Genomic DNA, 18,898 nt, shown 5'->3' with positions numbered 1-18,898 from the left:
AGTTAACTGACAAACTCATCAGCCACATATTCCTTGTTGTAATAGACTGTGACCTCTAAATAAAAACAGCTTTTAAGTTAAACTTTATTCACTGGCTTGCTTTTACTCAAACGTTTAAAATGTCATATCCCAAACAGGGTTCAGTAACCTTTAAGTGGCACTGCAGAATTCACTGCAGATATTGTTTCTGTCTTTATTTTTTGTTTTTAATATTGACCATAAAAGGTTTTAGATGGGAGAATTTTTTTTAATTCAAAATAAATTATTGATTTAAAAAAATAAATACATATTTTTATTTTATTTTATTATTATTATTTTTAATAAAAACAATTTAAGGCCCTTTAAGGCCAAAGGCCTGGGAGCTTGTGGGTCCTGTGCATTATCTTAGCTGTTCCTAGGACTGCACTCTTCTGCACAGAAATCTCCAATGTTGTTCCTGGGATTTGCTGGAGCCACTCGCCTAGCTTGGGAGTCGCCGCACCTAGTGCTCCGATTATCACTGGGACCACCGTTACCTTCACCCTCCACATCTTCTTGATATTTCTCTGAGCTCTTGGTATTTCTCCAGCTTCTCATGTTCCTTCTTCCTCATGTTCCTGTCATTTGGTATTGCTACATCTATCAGTATGGCCGTCTTCTCCTGCTTGACCACCACCACACTGTGTCCAGTTGGTTAGCCACCACCATTTATCTCTGGAAGTCCCACATGATCGTTCAGTCATTCTCCACCACCCTAGAAGGGCTGCAGGGAACTGGATTGTCTCAGGGGCATCTTTACACAGCCTGCACCTGGGGTCTTGAGTATTGTGATAGACCCCAGCCTCTATAGATCTTGGGCTCAGAGCTTGTTCCTGTGCTGCCATGATTAGTGCCTCTGTGCTGTCTTTAAGTCCAGCTTTGTCCAGCCACCGGTAGGACATCTGGATGTCAGCCACCTCCACTATCTGCCAGTGGTACATACCGTGTAGGGGCCTGTCCTTCCATGATGGTTCCTCCTCTGCCTTGGGTTTCTGTTGCCTGAAGTATTCACTGAGCACGTGGTTGGTTGGGGCCATTTTCCTGATGTATTCATGGATGTTCATTGCCTCATCCTGGACTGTTTTTAGTGACACTCAATAGTGTCAGTAAAAATTCTTCCTTCTGCTTAGCATGCAGTCTCAGGATGCTGGACTTAGGTTAGGAGCTTCCTTTTTTTTTTTTCATTTCATTTCATTTCATTAAAACTCTTTTGATCCTGAAGGCTGTTAAGGCTGCTGGCACTCCAGAGCCATCTTACCATTACAACTACAAATATATTACACAAACATAACAGGCAGAACAATGGACATACATAATATGAGGAAAGAAGAGCAGAAAAAAGAACTCCCCCCAGACTGAGCTCCTAAAGGGAGATCAGTTTGAGAACAAAAAATAAATAAAACCCACCTCATCACATACACATGATTATCACATTTCACAACATAAAAAGACATAAGCACGTTGGAGGTGTTTGGAAGGGGGAGGGGTGGGATGACTGTATATTGGTGTGTGTGTGCATATGTGTGTCCATATGTGTGTATCCTGTATCCAACTCGTGAAACAGTCTCCTTTTGCCCAGTTAAGCAAAAGTCAGCAATCCCTGGAAGTAGAAGATATAGGGCAGAGAGTCTACACAGTCTTGTAGTCTGGGAGAGTATTTGTCCCAGTTTCAGCCTTCGAGCTTCTGGCTGGTGAAGGAAGGCCAAATGAACTTAGTGATTGATTGATTTATCGATAGAGAGAGTGTCTGTCACTGGTCCCAATTCTAGAACTGTGAGCTTCTCCATGATTTAGTCCATATTGCATTCAACAATCACAGTCTGATTGCTCGTGGCTCTACCCACCGTCAATCATGCCGGGCAGCCTTGTGGGATTTTGAGCAGCTGTAACCGCTTTGTCGATAAGCCAGGGCTGTGCCAGTTCCAATCAGCAGGAACGCTGTTATCAAGGTTCTGAAAAATTTTCTTCAACGTCCTCCATTGAGAGCGTTACTAGGCACGCGAGATGCCACTTGTTCCAGCGAAAGATGGTCGTGTATCTGGCAGCAAACGTTCCTGCAGGACGATCAGGTTCCTCCACACCCAGATTTCTCAGGTGTCAAGAACCGTTTAGAGACCAGTTGATCAAATCCATAATTCCTTGATTTTTAAAGAACAAGGCAAAGAGAGTCTATGACAGTTAGATGAAACTAGACAAAGTCAATACAAGCCAAGCAGGCAGATAAGGGAGGGAGAGGAGACAGGAGAAAATGCAACCATCTCTGCCGTAAACCAAGAGAAGTATGTCAGTCTTGATGCCAGTTGCTCTATCGCTGCCTTTGGCCAGGTTATTATACCAGCAGGTACCTGATCACGGGCAGGGTGTAGGTGTTAACAGCCCAGAATTTTCTTGCCGTTCAGCTGACTCCTCATGACTTGCCTGACGATCTGTAGATACTTGGTAGTTGCAGCTTTCCTAGCGGCCTCTTCATGGTTCCCATTTGTCTGTGGGATCCCCAGGTACTTGCAGCTGTCCTCAGTGTCTGCAATGTTGCCTTCTGGTAGTGCAATCTCCTGGGTTCTAACTACTTTTCCTCTCTTTGTTACCATCTTACTACACTTCTCCAAACCAAACAACATTCTGATGTCATTGCTGTATATCCTGGTATCCTGGCTGTGTGGATCAGGAAATCAATGCCCCATTCACTCTTGGCATAACACTTGATGTCATCCATTTGCAGGAGGCGGCTGATTATTGCTCCATTACGTAGGCGGTATCTGTAGCCATCAGGATCAGAATCAGAATACTTTATTAATCCCGAAGGAAATTAGGGTTACAGCAGGCAGCACGCTAATGGCGCATGCGCACTTACAAAGGAACCTTCTGACCAACTTTACACAAACATCACATTGGGGAGACATGTCAGAAAGGTAGGCTGATAGGAAAAAAACAACGAAAATACATAACACAAGGTAAGAGGAGGAGAAAAAAATCTCCACTCAGACTGAGCTCCTAGTGGGAGAACAGTTTGATGACAGAAAAAACATCTCAGCACAAAAAGCGCATGATTATCAATACACCATAGAAACACATACATATATGTATGTATATATAGGATGTGGAGGGTGAAGGTAACGGTGGTCCCCGTGGTAATCGGCGCACTAGGTGCGGTGACTCCCAAGCTAGGCGAGTGGCTCCAGCAGATCCCGGGAATAACATCGGAGATCTCTGTCCAGAAGAGCGCAGTCCTGGGAACAGCTAAGATACTGCGCAGGACCCTCAAGCTCCCAGGCCTCTGGTAGAGGACCCGAGCTTGAAGGATAAACTGCCCGCAGGGGCGTGCTGGGTGTTCTTTTTTTATAGGGGTATATATATATTAGGGGTGCAACGATACTCGTATCGATATTGAACCGTTCGATACAGTGCTTTTGGTTCGGTACGCATATGTATTGAACAAAACAAAATCTTTAATTTATTTTATCAACTTTTCTTCTGACGATGCTGTCTGTGTTGAGAGCTTAGTGGATCTGCGTTCGACTACTCCGCCTAGGCTGCACTGTCGAGCGCAGATCCACTGAGCGCAGCACAAACTAGCAAGACAGAAGCTAAGCTCGTTGCAACATGGCAAATTGAACCTCCCCCACCCTCATTCAGATCTGGCCTTTGAAACTATTTTGGTTTTCATGTGAAGTATGACCCTGAAGGTAAGCGCGTCATGGACAAAAGTAAAACAGTATGTTGGATGTGCCACGCAATGCTCAATTACATGGATGGGAACTACTGCATTAGCACAGTTTGCTCATTAACGTGTTGGCCGTCCAGCCCCACGCATGGAGCTCGTTAACGGAGATTTGCCGTGCTGTGGCGTTAACGTCATTTTAACAAGATTAACGCTGACAGCACTAGTGGGAACACAACGAATATGACTGCACATTTACGTCGACATCATCCTAGTGCAAAGACAAGTGGAAGCAGACAAAAACAACAAGCACGCATGCTACAAACTTTACCAGAGTCATTTAGACAGCCGTTAGCACATGATTCTCCTTATGGGGACCTGATATGTTTAATATGCTGCTGAGAATATAGCCCAGAAGAAGCGGATAGTATAGCTTTTATTTTGGAAAGAGCCATTTCTCTGTAATAAACTCTCTTTTCCAAAGATGAGTGATTCCTCAATCAGATTTATTTTTTTTATTACTTTGTTGTTTCAGCAACATTAAATTTAAAAACTGTACTTTTGAGTTAAAATATATATTTATAATTTTAATAAATGACAAATTAAAAGAGCATGAACATTTTTTTGTATCAAAAAAATACCAAACCGTGACACCAAAGTATCGAACCGAACCGAACCGTGAATTTTGTGTATTGTTGCACCCCTAATATATATCTATATATCTATATATCTATATATCTATATATCTATATGCTCTGATATGATTTCATTCTAAATTTGCTCACTACTGTTTGAGCCTGACGTGCTCTCCGTGAGGTTTAATTATTGTCACATTTGTGTTAAAATATTGTGTTTACATATACATATATATTTTTCTCAACTGTGCAGGACAGTTGAGTTTGGCTTTTTATTCTTGTCTGCGGTCTATTAGTTGCAAGACTGACACACTTTGTAGAGTTATATTGGAATGTGAGAAAGGGAATGGAATGTCAATGAGGAGAGATGGTTAGGATGAACTGAACACTATTTATTCATGAACTGAATTCCTTCAAGCAATCTGGTGACTGGACTCTGATGGCCGGTCAAGGCTGAACAGATTCCCAGCGGTGACAGGAATTAGGCAGGACCCTCCAGAGTCTAGAGGCTGGTGGTGGTGATGAAGATGCAGGCTTGACTGGAGCTCTGAGTAACATGGGAGAGGCAGAGATGGGGCGGAGGTGGGTTGCACGAAGGAGTCTGCAAGGGAGAATGACAGATTAGCAGTGAGATTTTAAGAAACGTGGAGTGGATGGTAATTGCCTTGAAGAAAGCAACCAGAGAGATACTTTGACTAGACCTGTGATGTCAGCAATGAGCTTGACAGTGTGGGAAAGTGGAAGGAATGAAAAATGGAAACTAACAACCAAGCACTCTGGAAGCGGACAGATATGTGTTTACAGATGTCATCTAAGCTTATTTTACCATAAGTTCTATTTTACGTCTTAGAACTTAAAAGCTATTCCACACAAGGTTTTCCAGAAAGCTTCCGGAAACGTTTTACAGAAAGTGAAGCAGCAGCATTTACTTTAAAGCAAGTAATATTTCCTGTCACCTGTTCACTGGTATCCAGTTCCTCTCTAGGCTCAGGCTGCTGCTGCTTTGAGTATCTGTTTTTTCTAGTTGGGATAATGATTAAATGAAAGTGTTAAAGAAATTACAAACTTAGCGAAATGACAATACAATAAATGGCACATAAGTTCCACTCACATGATCCATAGGATGACCGAGTATAAGAGTATAAGACCCAGAAGAATAGCAGGGACTATGACAGCTGTTAATTTCCATGCTCCTAAAAAAGTGATCAAGTGAATTAGGGTGGCACTTTTAAATCCTAATAACTAAGCCTTAACTAAAATGAACCATAACCAAACTCAACCAAATGAATAGAACACACAACTACAGGATCAGATATGAGACAAATCAGATTTAACTTACTTGATACAACAGTCAGCTGTAAGGTGGAGTAATGATGCCCTCTGGTGTTCTGTGCAACACAGTAATAACTCCCACTGTGTTCAGGTCTGAAGTCAGTGATGGTAAAATTCTGTCCAGAAGTTTTAGGTGACTCTTCATCCTCCTTGTACCAGGTGTAATTAGCTGCTGGGTTAGCATCACTGCTACAGGTCAGAGTGACTGAACTGCCCTCCACTATCTCAGCAGAGGGACTCACTGACACAGAGGGAAGCTTTGGAGCATCTGGAGGAGAACACAGAGCGGACCTGTACTTTTAACAATACAGTTTCAACTCACTTTTTCCACACACAATGCATGACAATAATATTGGGAGCTGATTGTGATTGTTAAGTAAACAGGAAAGCTGATGTTGTTCAGGTCATTAGTTCTGTTTCGCTTTGTCTTTCTAATTTTTTTGTAAGCTGTACAAAGTTGCCTCTTGCTTCAGTAACTGCTGTTATGAACTTTACTCATATATTAAAATATATTATTTTAAAATATGAATATTAAAATATTAAAATTACGAGAAAGTGTTACACTCCGTCCTTTGCACTAAGTGGTCACAAAAGCTTTATTTTATTAAGAATTTCTTCCCTGGAAGGCTGTATTTTGCTACCTGTTTGTCTACCTGTCTTGATTTATCAGTATGTAAATCACCAATTCCATCTGACTTTTTCATATTATAAAATAACTAAAATTACATTAAAATAGAATCACTTTTAAAATGAATTCAGTAATTTGACATCATTTTATTGCTTACTCCCATGATATGTTGCTCACACAGAAACTCCCTTTTGATCATGTAGTGGAGTAAGCAACAAAGCTGATGGAAGACCAAGTAAAGCAAATGTTAACATAATTTAAAGCACCAAGTGAAGGTTTTCTACCCTGTTTTCTAAATCTGGGACTCTCCAACATTTTGACCTTAGAATTGAAGAAGCCTCTTGGATGAGGGGTGAAACGTCTTCAAGCAACTTAAAGAAGTCCAGATGCTTTTCTTTCCAAGCTCCTTAGACTACGATGACCTGGATCACTGAGAACCTTCACAGAAATAAGCCTGTTTCACTCACATGTCACATTAATGGAGATGTTGTATGTTGGTGATGAGACCCCCAGCTTGTTCTCAGCTGTACAGTGATATTCCCCAGAGTCAGAGGACTGGATGGAGCTGAAGATGAGCTGTGGTTCTTTAATGAGAGGGGTTTGATTGTTTGTCTTATACCAGGTGTAATTAGCTGCTGGGTTAGCATCACTGCTGCAGGTCAAATTCACTGAACTGCCCTCCACTATCTCACCAGAGGGACTCACTGACATAGAGAGAGGCCTTGGAGCATCTGGTAGAGAAAGAACATAGATTATATGCATGTTATTAGTTTCTGCAAAGGTTTATTATTGATTATTGATCAAATCAAACAAATCTGTGAACCTAATGGTTACACTAGTGTACACTAGTGTTTTCAAGCTGTTTTATGTGTAAACAGAGAGCTAATATGATCATTTAGTTTAAAGTTGCTTAATATTTAAGGTTGTGGCTTGTGTCTGTAAAAAAAAATGAATGGGGGCTGCCTTGATATAATACAATAATACAAATCTCTGTATGAGACTTGTACACAGCTATCAAGCAAACCATTGATTGGGTAATGTCATCTATCATCTGCCATTCTTAAGCGCTTATCTAACCACTGGAGATGGTCCCAATTCAAACTGGGTAAGAGAACATCATCATCAGAGAGGGAGTACAGCTGTACAGCCCTCACATGCACCCATACCTTCAATTTAGAATTGCCTGTTAACGTAACAAGTGTGTCATTGTACTCTGGGAAAACATGTAAACTCTGCAGGAAGGTCCAAGCTGGGCAAAGGTGCGAACCCAGAACCTCCCTGCAGTGTCTAACAGAACAAAACATAAACTATCTTAGTCACTGAACTGCTACCTCGCCACAACACAGAATCATCCCAGACAAATGTATGATCATAAATTGAAGTCAGTGATGATAATGATATTAAAATGTTATTAAAATGTTATATTAAAATAAATTTACTTTATTTAGGTCAGCTGCTGAACTGTAATTATAAAGCAGTTTGAGCTGCAAACTGATAATATTGGCAAATTCATAATGAGATAAAATATTGACAATAACTAGCTGAATGTTGCTTTTAAACACTGTCTGACTTACATGCCACATGGATAGAGATGTATTTAGGCGTGGAAGTATTCACTTTGTTTACAGCTTGGCAGTAATATTCTCCAGAATCAGTGGGCTGTATGGAGATAAAGGAGAGCTGTGGTTCTACAACGAGAGGTGTTTGGCTATTCTCCTTGTACCAGGTGTAGTTAGCTGCTGGGTTAGCATCACTGCTACAGGTCAGATTCACTAAATTGCCCTCCTGGATTTCACCAGAGGGACTGAACAACACAGAGAGAGACTTTGGAGCATCTGAGGGAGAAAAAAAGAGAGGTTAGTATTAGTTCCTGCAAAGACTGAGTTATTCACTAAATCAACTCCATGACTGCTCAACAAGCTGCTCAGTGAGGAGATTTGGATGGTTATGCATAAAGGTGAGTGAAGAACTTACATATCACAACAATACAGATGGATTCAGATGTCGTCCTCCCCAGGTGGTTCTCAGCTGCACAGACATACTCTCCAGAGTCAAAGGACTGGATGGAGGTGATGGAGAGCTGCCGTTCATTAATGAGAGGTGTCTGATCACCATCCTTGTACCAGAAGTGGTTAGCTGTTGGTTTAGCATCACTGCTACAAGTGAGAGTTACTGAGCTCCCCTCACTGATTTCATTAGAAGGACTCACTGATACTGAGACAAACTTTGGGGGATCTGAGAGAAAGAAAATGATTCAATTTGTTACTATTTCAGGGAAATAATGAGGAAGTAATGCTCTCAGTGAGACAGATTTCTGGACCATCTGATGTATAAATTAGTTTCACTCACATTTCACATGAATAGAGATGGTGTCAGATGTCGTCCCCACGCTGTTGTAAGCTCTGCAGCGATACTGTCCAGACTCTGATCGCTGGATTGAGGTGAAGACAAGCTGTGTGTCTACACTTAGAGGTTTATTGTTATTCCCCTTATACCAGGTGTATTTAGCTGCTGGGTTAGCATCACTGCTACAAGTCAGAGTTACTGAATTGCCCTCCACTATCTCACCAGAGGGAGTCACTGACACATTAACAGGTTTTGGAGCATCTGAAGGAGAAGATATGAGGATGAATCAACTTCACAGTGTTTGAATCTAAATCTGTTCCTCATGCAAAAATGTTCAGGTCAACAAATGTGATTTCTGTGATGCAGATATATTCCACTGTGGATTTCAAATATGATGGCAATTAAAGGGAAATCTTATAACACGCAAAGATACATTTGTGTTGTATTGAATGCAGTATGTTGCATAACTATGACTAAAAGCTCTGTAGTTTGTTTTGTGTATGCTCAGTTTGGCAGTGAAAACATTGCTGCCTCTATGTGTTTTGCGTAGATCACTAATGACAGATCATGCCGGAAACAGAAACAAGAAAACCGATGTGAGCAAAAAGCAAAATGAGCTGGTTCCTTTTTTTTAAATTCTTATGGTAAATGTTTTGTTGCTTTCATAAAGCATAGAGACATTTGACCAGAAACCCTTCAGTAACTGAATCATTCAGATGAAATATTAATGGGTTGTACAGTAGGTTTACACAGCAATCCACTTTCAATGAATTGAATGTTTAATATTTGATGATAGAAAAACAACTCAGGAGAGATGGAATAAAGTAAACGGGTTCAAGCAAACTGTTATTAAAGTTGATTTACTCACATTTCACGTTAATAAAGATGGACTGAGATGCACTCCTCCCCAGCTCATTCTCAGCTGTGCAGTAATATTCTCCAGAGTCAGAGGGCTGGATAGACGAAAAGTCGAAGACCGTTCCTTCACTGATACGTGTTTGGATGTTTCCCTTGTACCAGCTGTAATTAGCTGCTGGGTTAGCATTAAAGCCACAGTGTAGAGACACTGAAGTTCCTTCCTCTGCTTCAGCAGAAGGATTCACTAACACATAGTAAAGCTTTGGAGAAACTGGAGGATAAGAGAAAGTTTAAAAAGAGGGCTTTAAACATAAGGTGGTCTTTTTTTATTTTAAATCTCGACATGTTTTGTATGATTTTAGGATTTTTATAGTGACACTGTGGAGTAAACTCACACACTGCAGCAGAGCGATAACCCTCATGTCCTTTAACAGCACAGGAATAGCTGCTGTCATCACCTCCAACAGAGACTCGCAGAGATGTTTCTTCCTCTATTTTCTGTCCATTTTTGTACCAAACATATGATGGAGGATCAATTACATCACAGCTGCTGTGACACTGCAGCTCTGTGTGGCTTAACAATCTTCTCACCTTCACCTGCAAGTCTGGATTTGTAAGGAAGAAACAAATAATCCTCATTTTAAACTAAACCACCAAACAAAACAGTAGAATTTTCAATGAAAATCTTACCTGTGACAGTCAAAGTGACTCCAGGTGAACCAGTATAACTTCCATCAGGCTGATTTGTTACGAATCTGAACTTGTACTCAGCTGAGTCTCTCTCTCTCAGGTCTGTGATCCTCAGAGTGCAGTCGTTCTCATGAAAGCGGTACTCCGCTCGGTGCGAGTACGGCGCGTATGTTTTCAGATCCAACGGTTCATCCTTGTTTTTTATAAACCAAAGTTTTTTTTGAACTGCAGTATTCATATTGTGTCTTGTAGAAGGGTAACTGTAGCTGCAGCCTATGTCCACTGTTGATTTTTTTAATGCGCAGATGTGAGTGGAAGTGTAAGTCACTGACCAACCATTCTGACCCAGTACCGCTGTAACACAGAGCACATCAGACACTACAGACACAATCACAGTGACATTAATAATGGAAACGTTTGTACGAAGTGTCTTTAAAATGAAATGCAAGTCATTGAGACAAAGCTTTCTCTATATGAAATTTAATATTTTATTATGCACTTTGACTGCCATGTTATTATTTATGTTCAACACTTTAATAATTAAGTTTTATATTGATGTACACACAACTGTGTGCTTTTCTGTAGTTTTGTATATATTCATAATTGTTTGTTATTTCTCCCTGCTGTCTTACTATTTATATTTTATTCATGCACAGTTGCCATGACAATAAAGGACTATTCTATTTTATTCTGTTCTATTCTAACAAAGAAAAGGTGTTGACTAAGAAAGGCATCTGTAATTTTAACCTAAATTCAGATTTAATGTGCATCTTAATTATTGTTAGTGTGTTAAAATGCTCGTGTTTCAAACAGTTTACTGTGCAATGAGACTGATGATAAGTTTCATAGTAAACTTTATAAAATGCAGAACAGAAGTGCTGCTGCGTTTGCAGATCTCTGAGAGCTGCTTTACTAGAAACCAAAAGGAGAATAGAAATTGAAGAAATTGAAGTGAAGATGTTTGGTTCCTGTTTTGTTTTAGTATAGAGACGCCGTAACTAAATACTTCAAATATACTACTATCAGACCCACTTAGAGTTATTTCAAACAGCAATGCAGTTTTTATGCAGTCATACACAACAGAGACATGTCGAGATAAAAACATCCTGAGATGCTGATGGTGGGAACATTTTAATAATCTGTGGAAATGTCATTATAAACACACTATAACTTTTAATATCATATTATAACTTTAAAACAAATGTCACTCTTTTAGCTTCCTTCATTGTAAAAGTTAGTTATTCAGTACCCGATGCAGTGAGAAGCAGTACAAATACAAATTCAATCCTTGCTGCTGCAGTTGCACTCATGGCTGCTCCTCTCTTCTGTCTGCGTGACAGAAAATTGTATCAGCAAAGAGTTTAAATATTGTATTTTCCAGTCTGCAAAAACACAATAAAAATAAAGATATAAAATAGTAACTTCTACTTACCATAGAAAAAGATGTTGTCTTTAAAAATCATGTCCCTGTTGGGAAGCACAAGACCGAAAAGTAAAACTGTCACACTTCCTTCTTTTTCATGTGATTTTTTCAGCATGAAGCATGAATAAGGATGAAGCCATTACATCTGGGACTGAATGCTGTTGTTTTCAAAACCACATACAGCCCTCTAAATGTGTTATATTAAAGCCTGAGGGACTAATTTTGTGGTGTTTTAATACCAAAAGTAGCACAAGAAGTATGGGGGTGTGCTCATGCATCTAATGGCTAGCTTAATCACATGTGCTCCACCCCCTTGTGTCATAGGTCGAATGTAATCATTGAGACACGCCTCCGGTCCCTCTGTTCCCCCACCTTTTTCCAACAGTGTCAGCACCATTTTTAATTTTTTGATTCGCATCATACTGTTTATGAAGAAGAAAGATAACTGTGGAGGAGCACTAAAGGTGTAGGTGCTAAAGCTGATAAATCCATCCATTTTCCTCTAGTTATCTGAGGTCGGCATGTGGGGTCAGCAGCCTCAGCAGAGAAACCCAGGCCTCCTTCTCCCCAGACACCTCCTCCAGCTTATCAGCCGGAGGCCACCACCTGATGAAGCCAGCAGTAACACATATCTACACAAGGCAGAGATGAGATTCTGAGGTTCCACCACTTTCTACACCTGTAAACTCTGCTCATAAAAATGATGAACAAAGGGCCACAATGGCACTACTAACCAAAGGTGTTTTTGTTATTAATTGGGGGAAATGGCAAGATGAAAAAATATGGTCACAGCAGCAGTTCATCGATGGAGTTGCTGGTACCTGGCTTTTTAAAATTTCTGATGCTATTATTTTAATAAAAGTTTGCAGTCACCTAGGATTTGTTCAAATTTTACTTTTTTTAAATTTTGATGTAAATTATTTAATTAATAGAGGTGTGCAAACACTCTAAAGAGAGGAAAGAAGAAGACAGAGAAACAACAAAATAACAGTAAACACAAAGGCAAGCAAAGAGCCACAGAAATGCATGAGAAGGGAAAGTGAGGATGAATGAGGGATGGTCACTGTGTCAGCAACAACAGCATGACCCCTGAAAATGCACCAGGTCTGTGGTGCATTCTCATGTCCGAGATATTGCAACCCCCGCACTATTTTTTCAGTTAAAGAAGACCAGAAGTGTTTCATAGTCAAGGTGTATAATCTGCACCGGGTCCTTTATTTTGAAAATCAGCTGGTCTGACTGGGCCCTCCAGTCACATTTGGTACAATTAAGGATGAACTATAACTAAATTATGACTTACTTATCAGCCTTTCTCTTGACTTAACTATTAAATTTGAACTGGTTTGCTAGAGGAGCCCATGTTTACATACAATATTGGAATAATGTGGTGCTATGAGGTCTTTTAAAAAGATATGGGGTCTGATCATTCAGGATATAGAATTTATAGAATCACAATTTTGAATCCAAGAAAGAAAGAAATACAGGAAGCCAAAGATGAGATGCTAATATAGGTGGTCTAGTAACTGTAGTACTCTAGTTTGAAATGTTTTGGATCAGCTTAATGTTTTCAGAAGAGCTGATAACAAGCAAGCCTAGAATTTTATCCAAAAATGAGACAGGATGTTCTGAACTTCTGAACGTATGGTGCAGGGGAAAGAAGCATCTCCTATTATATTTCTAATTCAAAGCATCAAATCCTCATCCTTTATTTTGTTTTTGTTAATCTATTAATACTTTACTTGTATGTGTCTGTTCTTGTATTTTTATGGAGATGAAATAATTTTAAATCAACTGTATTATAAATAATAGGATGTGTTTTAAAATGATTGTCAGGTGCTGTGTGGTGAATGAATGCAGGATGTGGTAGATGAAGGTTGAACATACTTTAACCTTCAGTGTTTATTCCAAGAAAAGAACAAGTACAGGTAGTCCAGAAACAGGCAACAAGAAATCCATAAGGCACGAGGAAGCACAGGGGAAAAATTTGGAACAGCAGAGCTAGTGGGACAACTCAACAGAGGGTGAAGGGAAACAAAATCAATAAATACACAAGGTAATGCAGGAAGAGTAAACATGGGGGGAACAAAGCTGAACCTAATACCATAAAAACAGACATGGAGAGTAAACTGAAAACTAAACACACAGGTCACCAAAACTGAACAACAAATAACCAAACAAAGGGAACACAGCTGATGCAGACTTGATGCAAAAGGGCATAACACAATCTGAGTATACACACTCATGACTAACCTTGAGCTGCAGTGACTATATTTTAAAGTCTGTGCACACCTGGTGAACTGCAGCGTGGCAGACTCATCTAACCCACAAATGATCATTATTAAAATACTTTCCATCCTCCCAAGCTGTGGTGGGACATGTGGAACATTGACTTTGTCACTGATATTAAGTTATTTTTTCAAGAAAGTGGCACATGCACTGAATAGTCAAACTACTCCAACAATGACTCACATGAATGAGATATGTGTTGTGTTTCAGCTGGATTGCACAGCATTTGGAAGACCTGCATGTGAGAACATTTTCAATAACATAACAACATTACCATTAACTCACTGGAATAAGGCTATTATTTAATGCGTAATTTATAACATTTATTTCAGTTCTGTTTATCTGTTTATATTTCCCATTTTATTTCTTGACCTCAGTCCTTTTGTCCCTCCCATCCAAGACATGAGGAGATCACTGTATTCTGCTCACTTATATGCTTTTACCCACAGTCACACACTGACAATATGATAACACAGAGATGATTGGATAATCAAGTATTACTCGGATATAAGTCCTTTTTTGTTTATTTGTTTTCCTTTAATGACAGTAAAAAAATGACAGTGACAGTCAGAGGCAGCGGGTTAGGTTTTACATGTACATTTACACTAAAGTTCAGCAAAATGACAGATGAATCCCTTTACTGTGGTTTTACATGACAAAGAAAAAAAAGGTGATATTCGCTAATTCTAAACTAACAACATTTTGCTTCAATGTAATCACAGAAGGAACTCCGTAAAGGTCTTCCTTATATGAATATCTGCACTTCAGAATACAAAACATAAAGAAGGGTGACTCGATTCAGTTTTATGTTTGATTAATTGGTTTCTTTGTATTAATTTGAATTATGATGTCAGTAATGTATTTGCAGAGCACAAAGAGAGCTTTAAACACAACCTATGGGTTAAAGGAAATGTAAATACAAAAACACCTAAAACAATAATTTGTTTTCCAATTATTAGATAATTGCAATAATCCAGAGAAATGGAATGAAAAAGCAAAAATCAATAGGTTATATCTGATCAATATTCCAGGAGAAGTAGTGATTCTTATCAATTGTGGACAGACGAATGGACAAGATGAACTAATAAGAATGAAATATATAACAATATATTTTTAATGTGCAATTGAGCAGAAAAGCAGTTCAGATAATGTGTTAGCACAAATAAAAATAACAGATACAATGATAATTGTATATATGATAAGAATGTGGTGAGATTCGAGTGTATGTAATAAGTTTCTGTATATATTTTGACACCTCACGTGTTAATTAAGTAAACATGAAGCATTTTTCTCTCAACCTGATTCTCTCATGTTTCACATCAATAGAAACGTGTTTAGGTGTTGACGGCACAAATTTGTTCTCAGCTACACAGTCATGCTCTCCAGAATCAGCAGACCAGGTTAGCATCACTGCCACAGGTCAGAGTCACTGAAATGTTCTCCTGGGTTTACCAGACAGATTTACTCACGCTGAGGGAGACTTTGGAGCATCTGGGGGGAAACACAGGAAGGTAATTGTAGTTTTTGAACAAAATCAAACATCTTTGTAAGTGTAAATGACAGGATGGATGTTGTTAGTCTACTCTAGGACTCAAAGTACTTTACACAGCATGACTCTTTCACGCATTCACACAAACACTTTTTTCTATGCACATATTCACACCCTGATGGATGAATCAGGGAGCAAATTGGCATTGGTATCTTGCCCAAGGATATTTGCCATGCAGACTGGAGCAGCAAGGGATTGAATCACCAACCTGAGCTACAGCCACTCCAGCAGGATTTAGCAGGAATACTGATGTCCACAGAGACATTATGACTGACCAGTCTGATCAAATTATAGTTTCTTAGTGAACATGAATGCCAGTTCAAACTTTCCACTTTACTTGCCTCTTTTCTGTAGCAGTAAAAGAAAAGTTTGCACTTCATCTTGAAACCATGGACAGATATGTTGGAGAGTTGGTTCAATAATTTCTTATTGGAAAAAACAGTAAGCTTTACTGCATTTTTGGGTGGTTTGAGCCTACCCCAGCTATGATGACATGTCAAAGAATAACAATAATGGATTGCATTTATATAGCACTTTTAGGTGGGTGAAGTGTCTTGGCCAAGGACACAACGACCGAGACTGTCCGAGCCGGGGCTCAAACTGCCAATCTTCCGATTACAAGACAAACTGCCAACTCTTGAGCCACGATCGCTCCATGGTGGCGCGATCGTGCCAGAATCCCAAAGAATTCCTCACTAGTCGCTCACAGGACAAATGCAGACTCACATTTTAAACACAATTAGTCAGAAGTCTTTGCAAATGATGGGGAATTGACAAAATGTATCAACTAGAGGTATACGTTTGTTGAACTACTGTGAGCAAAACCTTATTGACAATTGATACAGATGATCAAAACTCAAATGAAAGTCTCTAAAGAGAGATAAAATCGATCAGTGAGAAGAAAAATTGTTGAATCTGAGAAAAATGAAATTATTTCCACTCACATTTCACATCGATAGAAGTATATTCAGATGTCTTCCTTCCCAATGTATTTCCAGCTATACAGTAATACTGTCCAGAGTCAGAGGGCTCGATGGATCTGAAGGCAAGCTCGGGTTCTTTACTGAGAGGTGTTCTTCCATTTGTCTTGTACCAGACATACGTAGCTGCTGGGTTAGCATCACTGCTGCAGGTCAGAGTCACTGATCCGCCCTCCTTGATTTCACCAGAGGGACGCACTGACACAGAGGGAGGCTTTGGAGCATCTGGAGGAGGAAACAAAGGGAAATAAATACATGGAATTATTTCCTTCAAAGGCTGAAAAATTGACCAAATCAAAAACTTCAATGAATCTAATGCAGGGGCTTCTCAGTGAGTAGATGGCTTTAGTAGAGAGATGTTCTCAGCCACATTATCACTTTATGATCAGATCTAGACAAACGACACTATTTAAACAACCCCATTTCCTAAAAGAAACTGGCCAGATGTTTACCAATCTGCAAAACGTCTAACCTCTAATGTCTGCAAAGTGTCTAAAAACTGTGAAAACATTTCAGAAAAATATTTTTTCATATAAAATTGTCAAGACTTTGAAGACATCATCGTGTACAGTACATCAAATCATCAAAAGATTCTGAGAATTTTGAGAAATCCTCCGCTTAAGGGATGAGGCCAAAAATCCATATTAGATGCCTGTGAGCTTTGGTCCCCCAGACAGCACTGCATCAAAAACAGGTAACATTCTGCCATTTAGATCACTGCACAGACTCAGGAACACAGTTCACTGCACCATTCGCAAGTGCAGATTAAAGCTCAATGATGTAATGAAGAAGCCATATATATACAGGTGTATACAGGCATATAATAATAATAATAGTAATAGTAATACTACTACTACTACTACTACTACTAATAATAATAATAATAATAATGATAAATTTTATTTATGAGCGCTTTTCAAGTCACCCAAGGACACTTTACAATAGGATAAAACACTTAGTAAAACAATGGCAGAATAAGAACAATAAAATAAAAGCACAAGATAAAATGAACAAACAGTGGATTCACAGTGAATATGCAGATTTGAACAGATGAGTTTTGAGTTGGGGGAGAGAACCAATGTTTCTTATTTCTGGGGGCAGAGAGTTCCACAGCCTGGGAGCAGAGCAGCTGAAAGCTCTGCTTCCCATGGTGGTGAGGCGGAAGGAAGGTACAGTAAGCTGGATAGAAGAAGAAGAACGAAGTGAACGGGCAGAACAAGTGGTGGTTAACAGGTCAGAAAGGTAAGAAAGAGCGAGATTATGAATGGCCTTGAAGGTGAGCAGATGAAGTTTGAAAATTATCCGGAATTTCACAGGGAGCCAGTGAAGTTCCTGAAGAACAGGGGTGATGTGCTGGTAGGAGGGGGTTCTGGTGATAATGCGAGCAGCAGAGTTCTGAACTAGTTGAAGCTTATGGAGGGATTTTTGGGGGTGTTAGGGAGTTTTTATTGTTTTATTTGCTTATGCTTCAAAAGTTATGTTATACATATTTCACCAGACACAGTTTTCTGTAGAAACAGGAAGCTGACCCTGTGACACTGACATTTACCGAGACCAGTACAGAAATACATATCCGCAGAAGTTGACTTGCATTATATTATTCTCAGAAATTGACTTGCAACACACATACTGTGTGACACACACACACACATACACACACAGCTTACACACAGACAGCATCAGGACCTGCGTAACAGGAAATGTGATTATATTTGCATATTGACGATGTAACCTATAAAAATAAACGAATACTGCAGTTCGGTGTGATTGCTCTCTGAGTAGTTCACCCGTGCAGCACGTTAATTATCTCGAGTGTCTCAGTGTTGATTATTCACCTGACTGTTTGTTAACTGTAAATCTCTGACAGGGGGAGACCATGCAAAAGAGAATTGCAGTAGTCAATACGGGAGGTAACAAGACTATGGACAAGAATGGACGTAGACTGGGTGGAAAGAGAAGGAAGCAATCTGTTAATGTTACGTAGATGGAAGTAGGCAGAATGGGTGAGATTATTGATGTGAGATTTATAGGAAAGTGAACTGTCTAGGATGACACCAAGGCTCTTAACCTGAGGAGAAGGGAAAACTGTGGAGTTATCGATGGTGAGTGAGAAATGGTTTGCCTTCAAAAGGTTCGATTTGGTGCCAATAAGGAGGATCTTAGTTTTATCCTAATTGAGCTTTAGAAAATTAGAGGTAAACCAGGATTTTAACTTGGATAGACATTCTGTAAGGGAAGAAGGTGGGAGGGAGGAATCAGGTTTGCAAGAGATATATATCTGGGTGTCATCAGCAAAACAGTGAAACTGAAGATCAAATTTGCGGAAGATGGTACCTAAAGAGAAGAGGGCCTAAAACTGAGCCTTGGGGTACACCAGAGGTGACGGGGAATAGACGAGAGCGGAATGATCTTAGTTGAATAAACTGGGAGTGGTCGAGGAGATATGATTGAAACCAGGCGAGGGGTGTGTCAGAGATGCCGAGAGAGGAAAGTCT

General features: G+C 39.6%; 1 protein-coding gene across 4 annotated transcripts in view; it reads right to left on the bottom strand.

The window, feature by feature from the left end:
• Positions 1 to 4,509: 4,509 nt before the first annotated feature.
• The window catches only part of LOC102201821 (B-cell receptor CD22-like), a 30,358-nt gene continuing 15,969 nt past the window's right edge, over positions 4,510 to 18,898 (bottom strand). Inside the window, exons 1-13 of one of the 4 annotated variants that reach the window (XM_013907996.1) lie at positions 11,598 to 11,858; positions 11,415 to 11,494; positions 10,166 to 10,543; positions 9,871 to 10,080; positions 9,486 to 9,746; positions 8,621 to 8,878; positions 8,246 to 8,506; positions 7,846 to 8,106; positions 6,739 to 7,002; positions 5,651 to 5,911; positions 5,423 to 5,504; positions 5,268 to 5,331; positions 4,510 to 4,912 (exon numbers count right to left, since the gene is read on the bottom strand). In XM_013907996.1, the coding sequence (XP_013763450.1) occupies positions 4,814 to 4,912; positions 5,268 to 5,331; positions 5,423 to 5,504; positions 5,651 to 5,911; positions 6,739 to 7,002; positions 7,846 to 8,106; positions 8,246 to 8,506; positions 8,621 to 8,878; positions 9,486 to 9,746; positions 9,871 to 10,080; positions 10,166 to 10,543; positions 11,415 to 11,475 (2,460 nt within the window). In that variant the 5' untranslated portion in view covers positions 11,476 to 11,494; positions 11,598 to 11,858 and the 3' untranslated portion in view covers positions 4,510 to 4,813. Of the gene's footprint in view, positions 4,913 to 5,267; positions 5,332 to 5,422; positions 5,505 to 5,650; positions 5,912 to 6,738; positions 7,003 to 7,845; positions 8,107 to 8,245; positions 8,507 to 8,620; positions 8,879 to 9,485; positions 9,747 to 9,870; positions 10,081 to 10,165; positions 10,544 to 11,414; positions 11,495 to 11,597; positions 11,859 to 18,898 lie in introns of those variants that run through there. The other 3 variants (XM_013907998.1, XM_013907997.1, XM_013907999.1) reach the window with 3 other exon arrangements.

This window comes from Pundamilia nyererei, unplaced genomic scaffold (assembly GCF_000239375.1).
Source record: "Pundamilia nyererei isolate P.nyererei 1_Seehausen unplaced genomic scaffold, PunNye1.0 scaffold00748, whole genome shotgun sequence".
In the NCBI taxonomy this organism is placed as follows: Eukaryota; Metazoa; Chordata; class Actinopteri; order Cichliformes; family Cichlidae; genus Pundamilia; species Pundamilia nyererei.
Note: the sequence above shows the minus strand (reverse complement) of the source record. Positions and strands in the feature narration are given on the sequence as shown.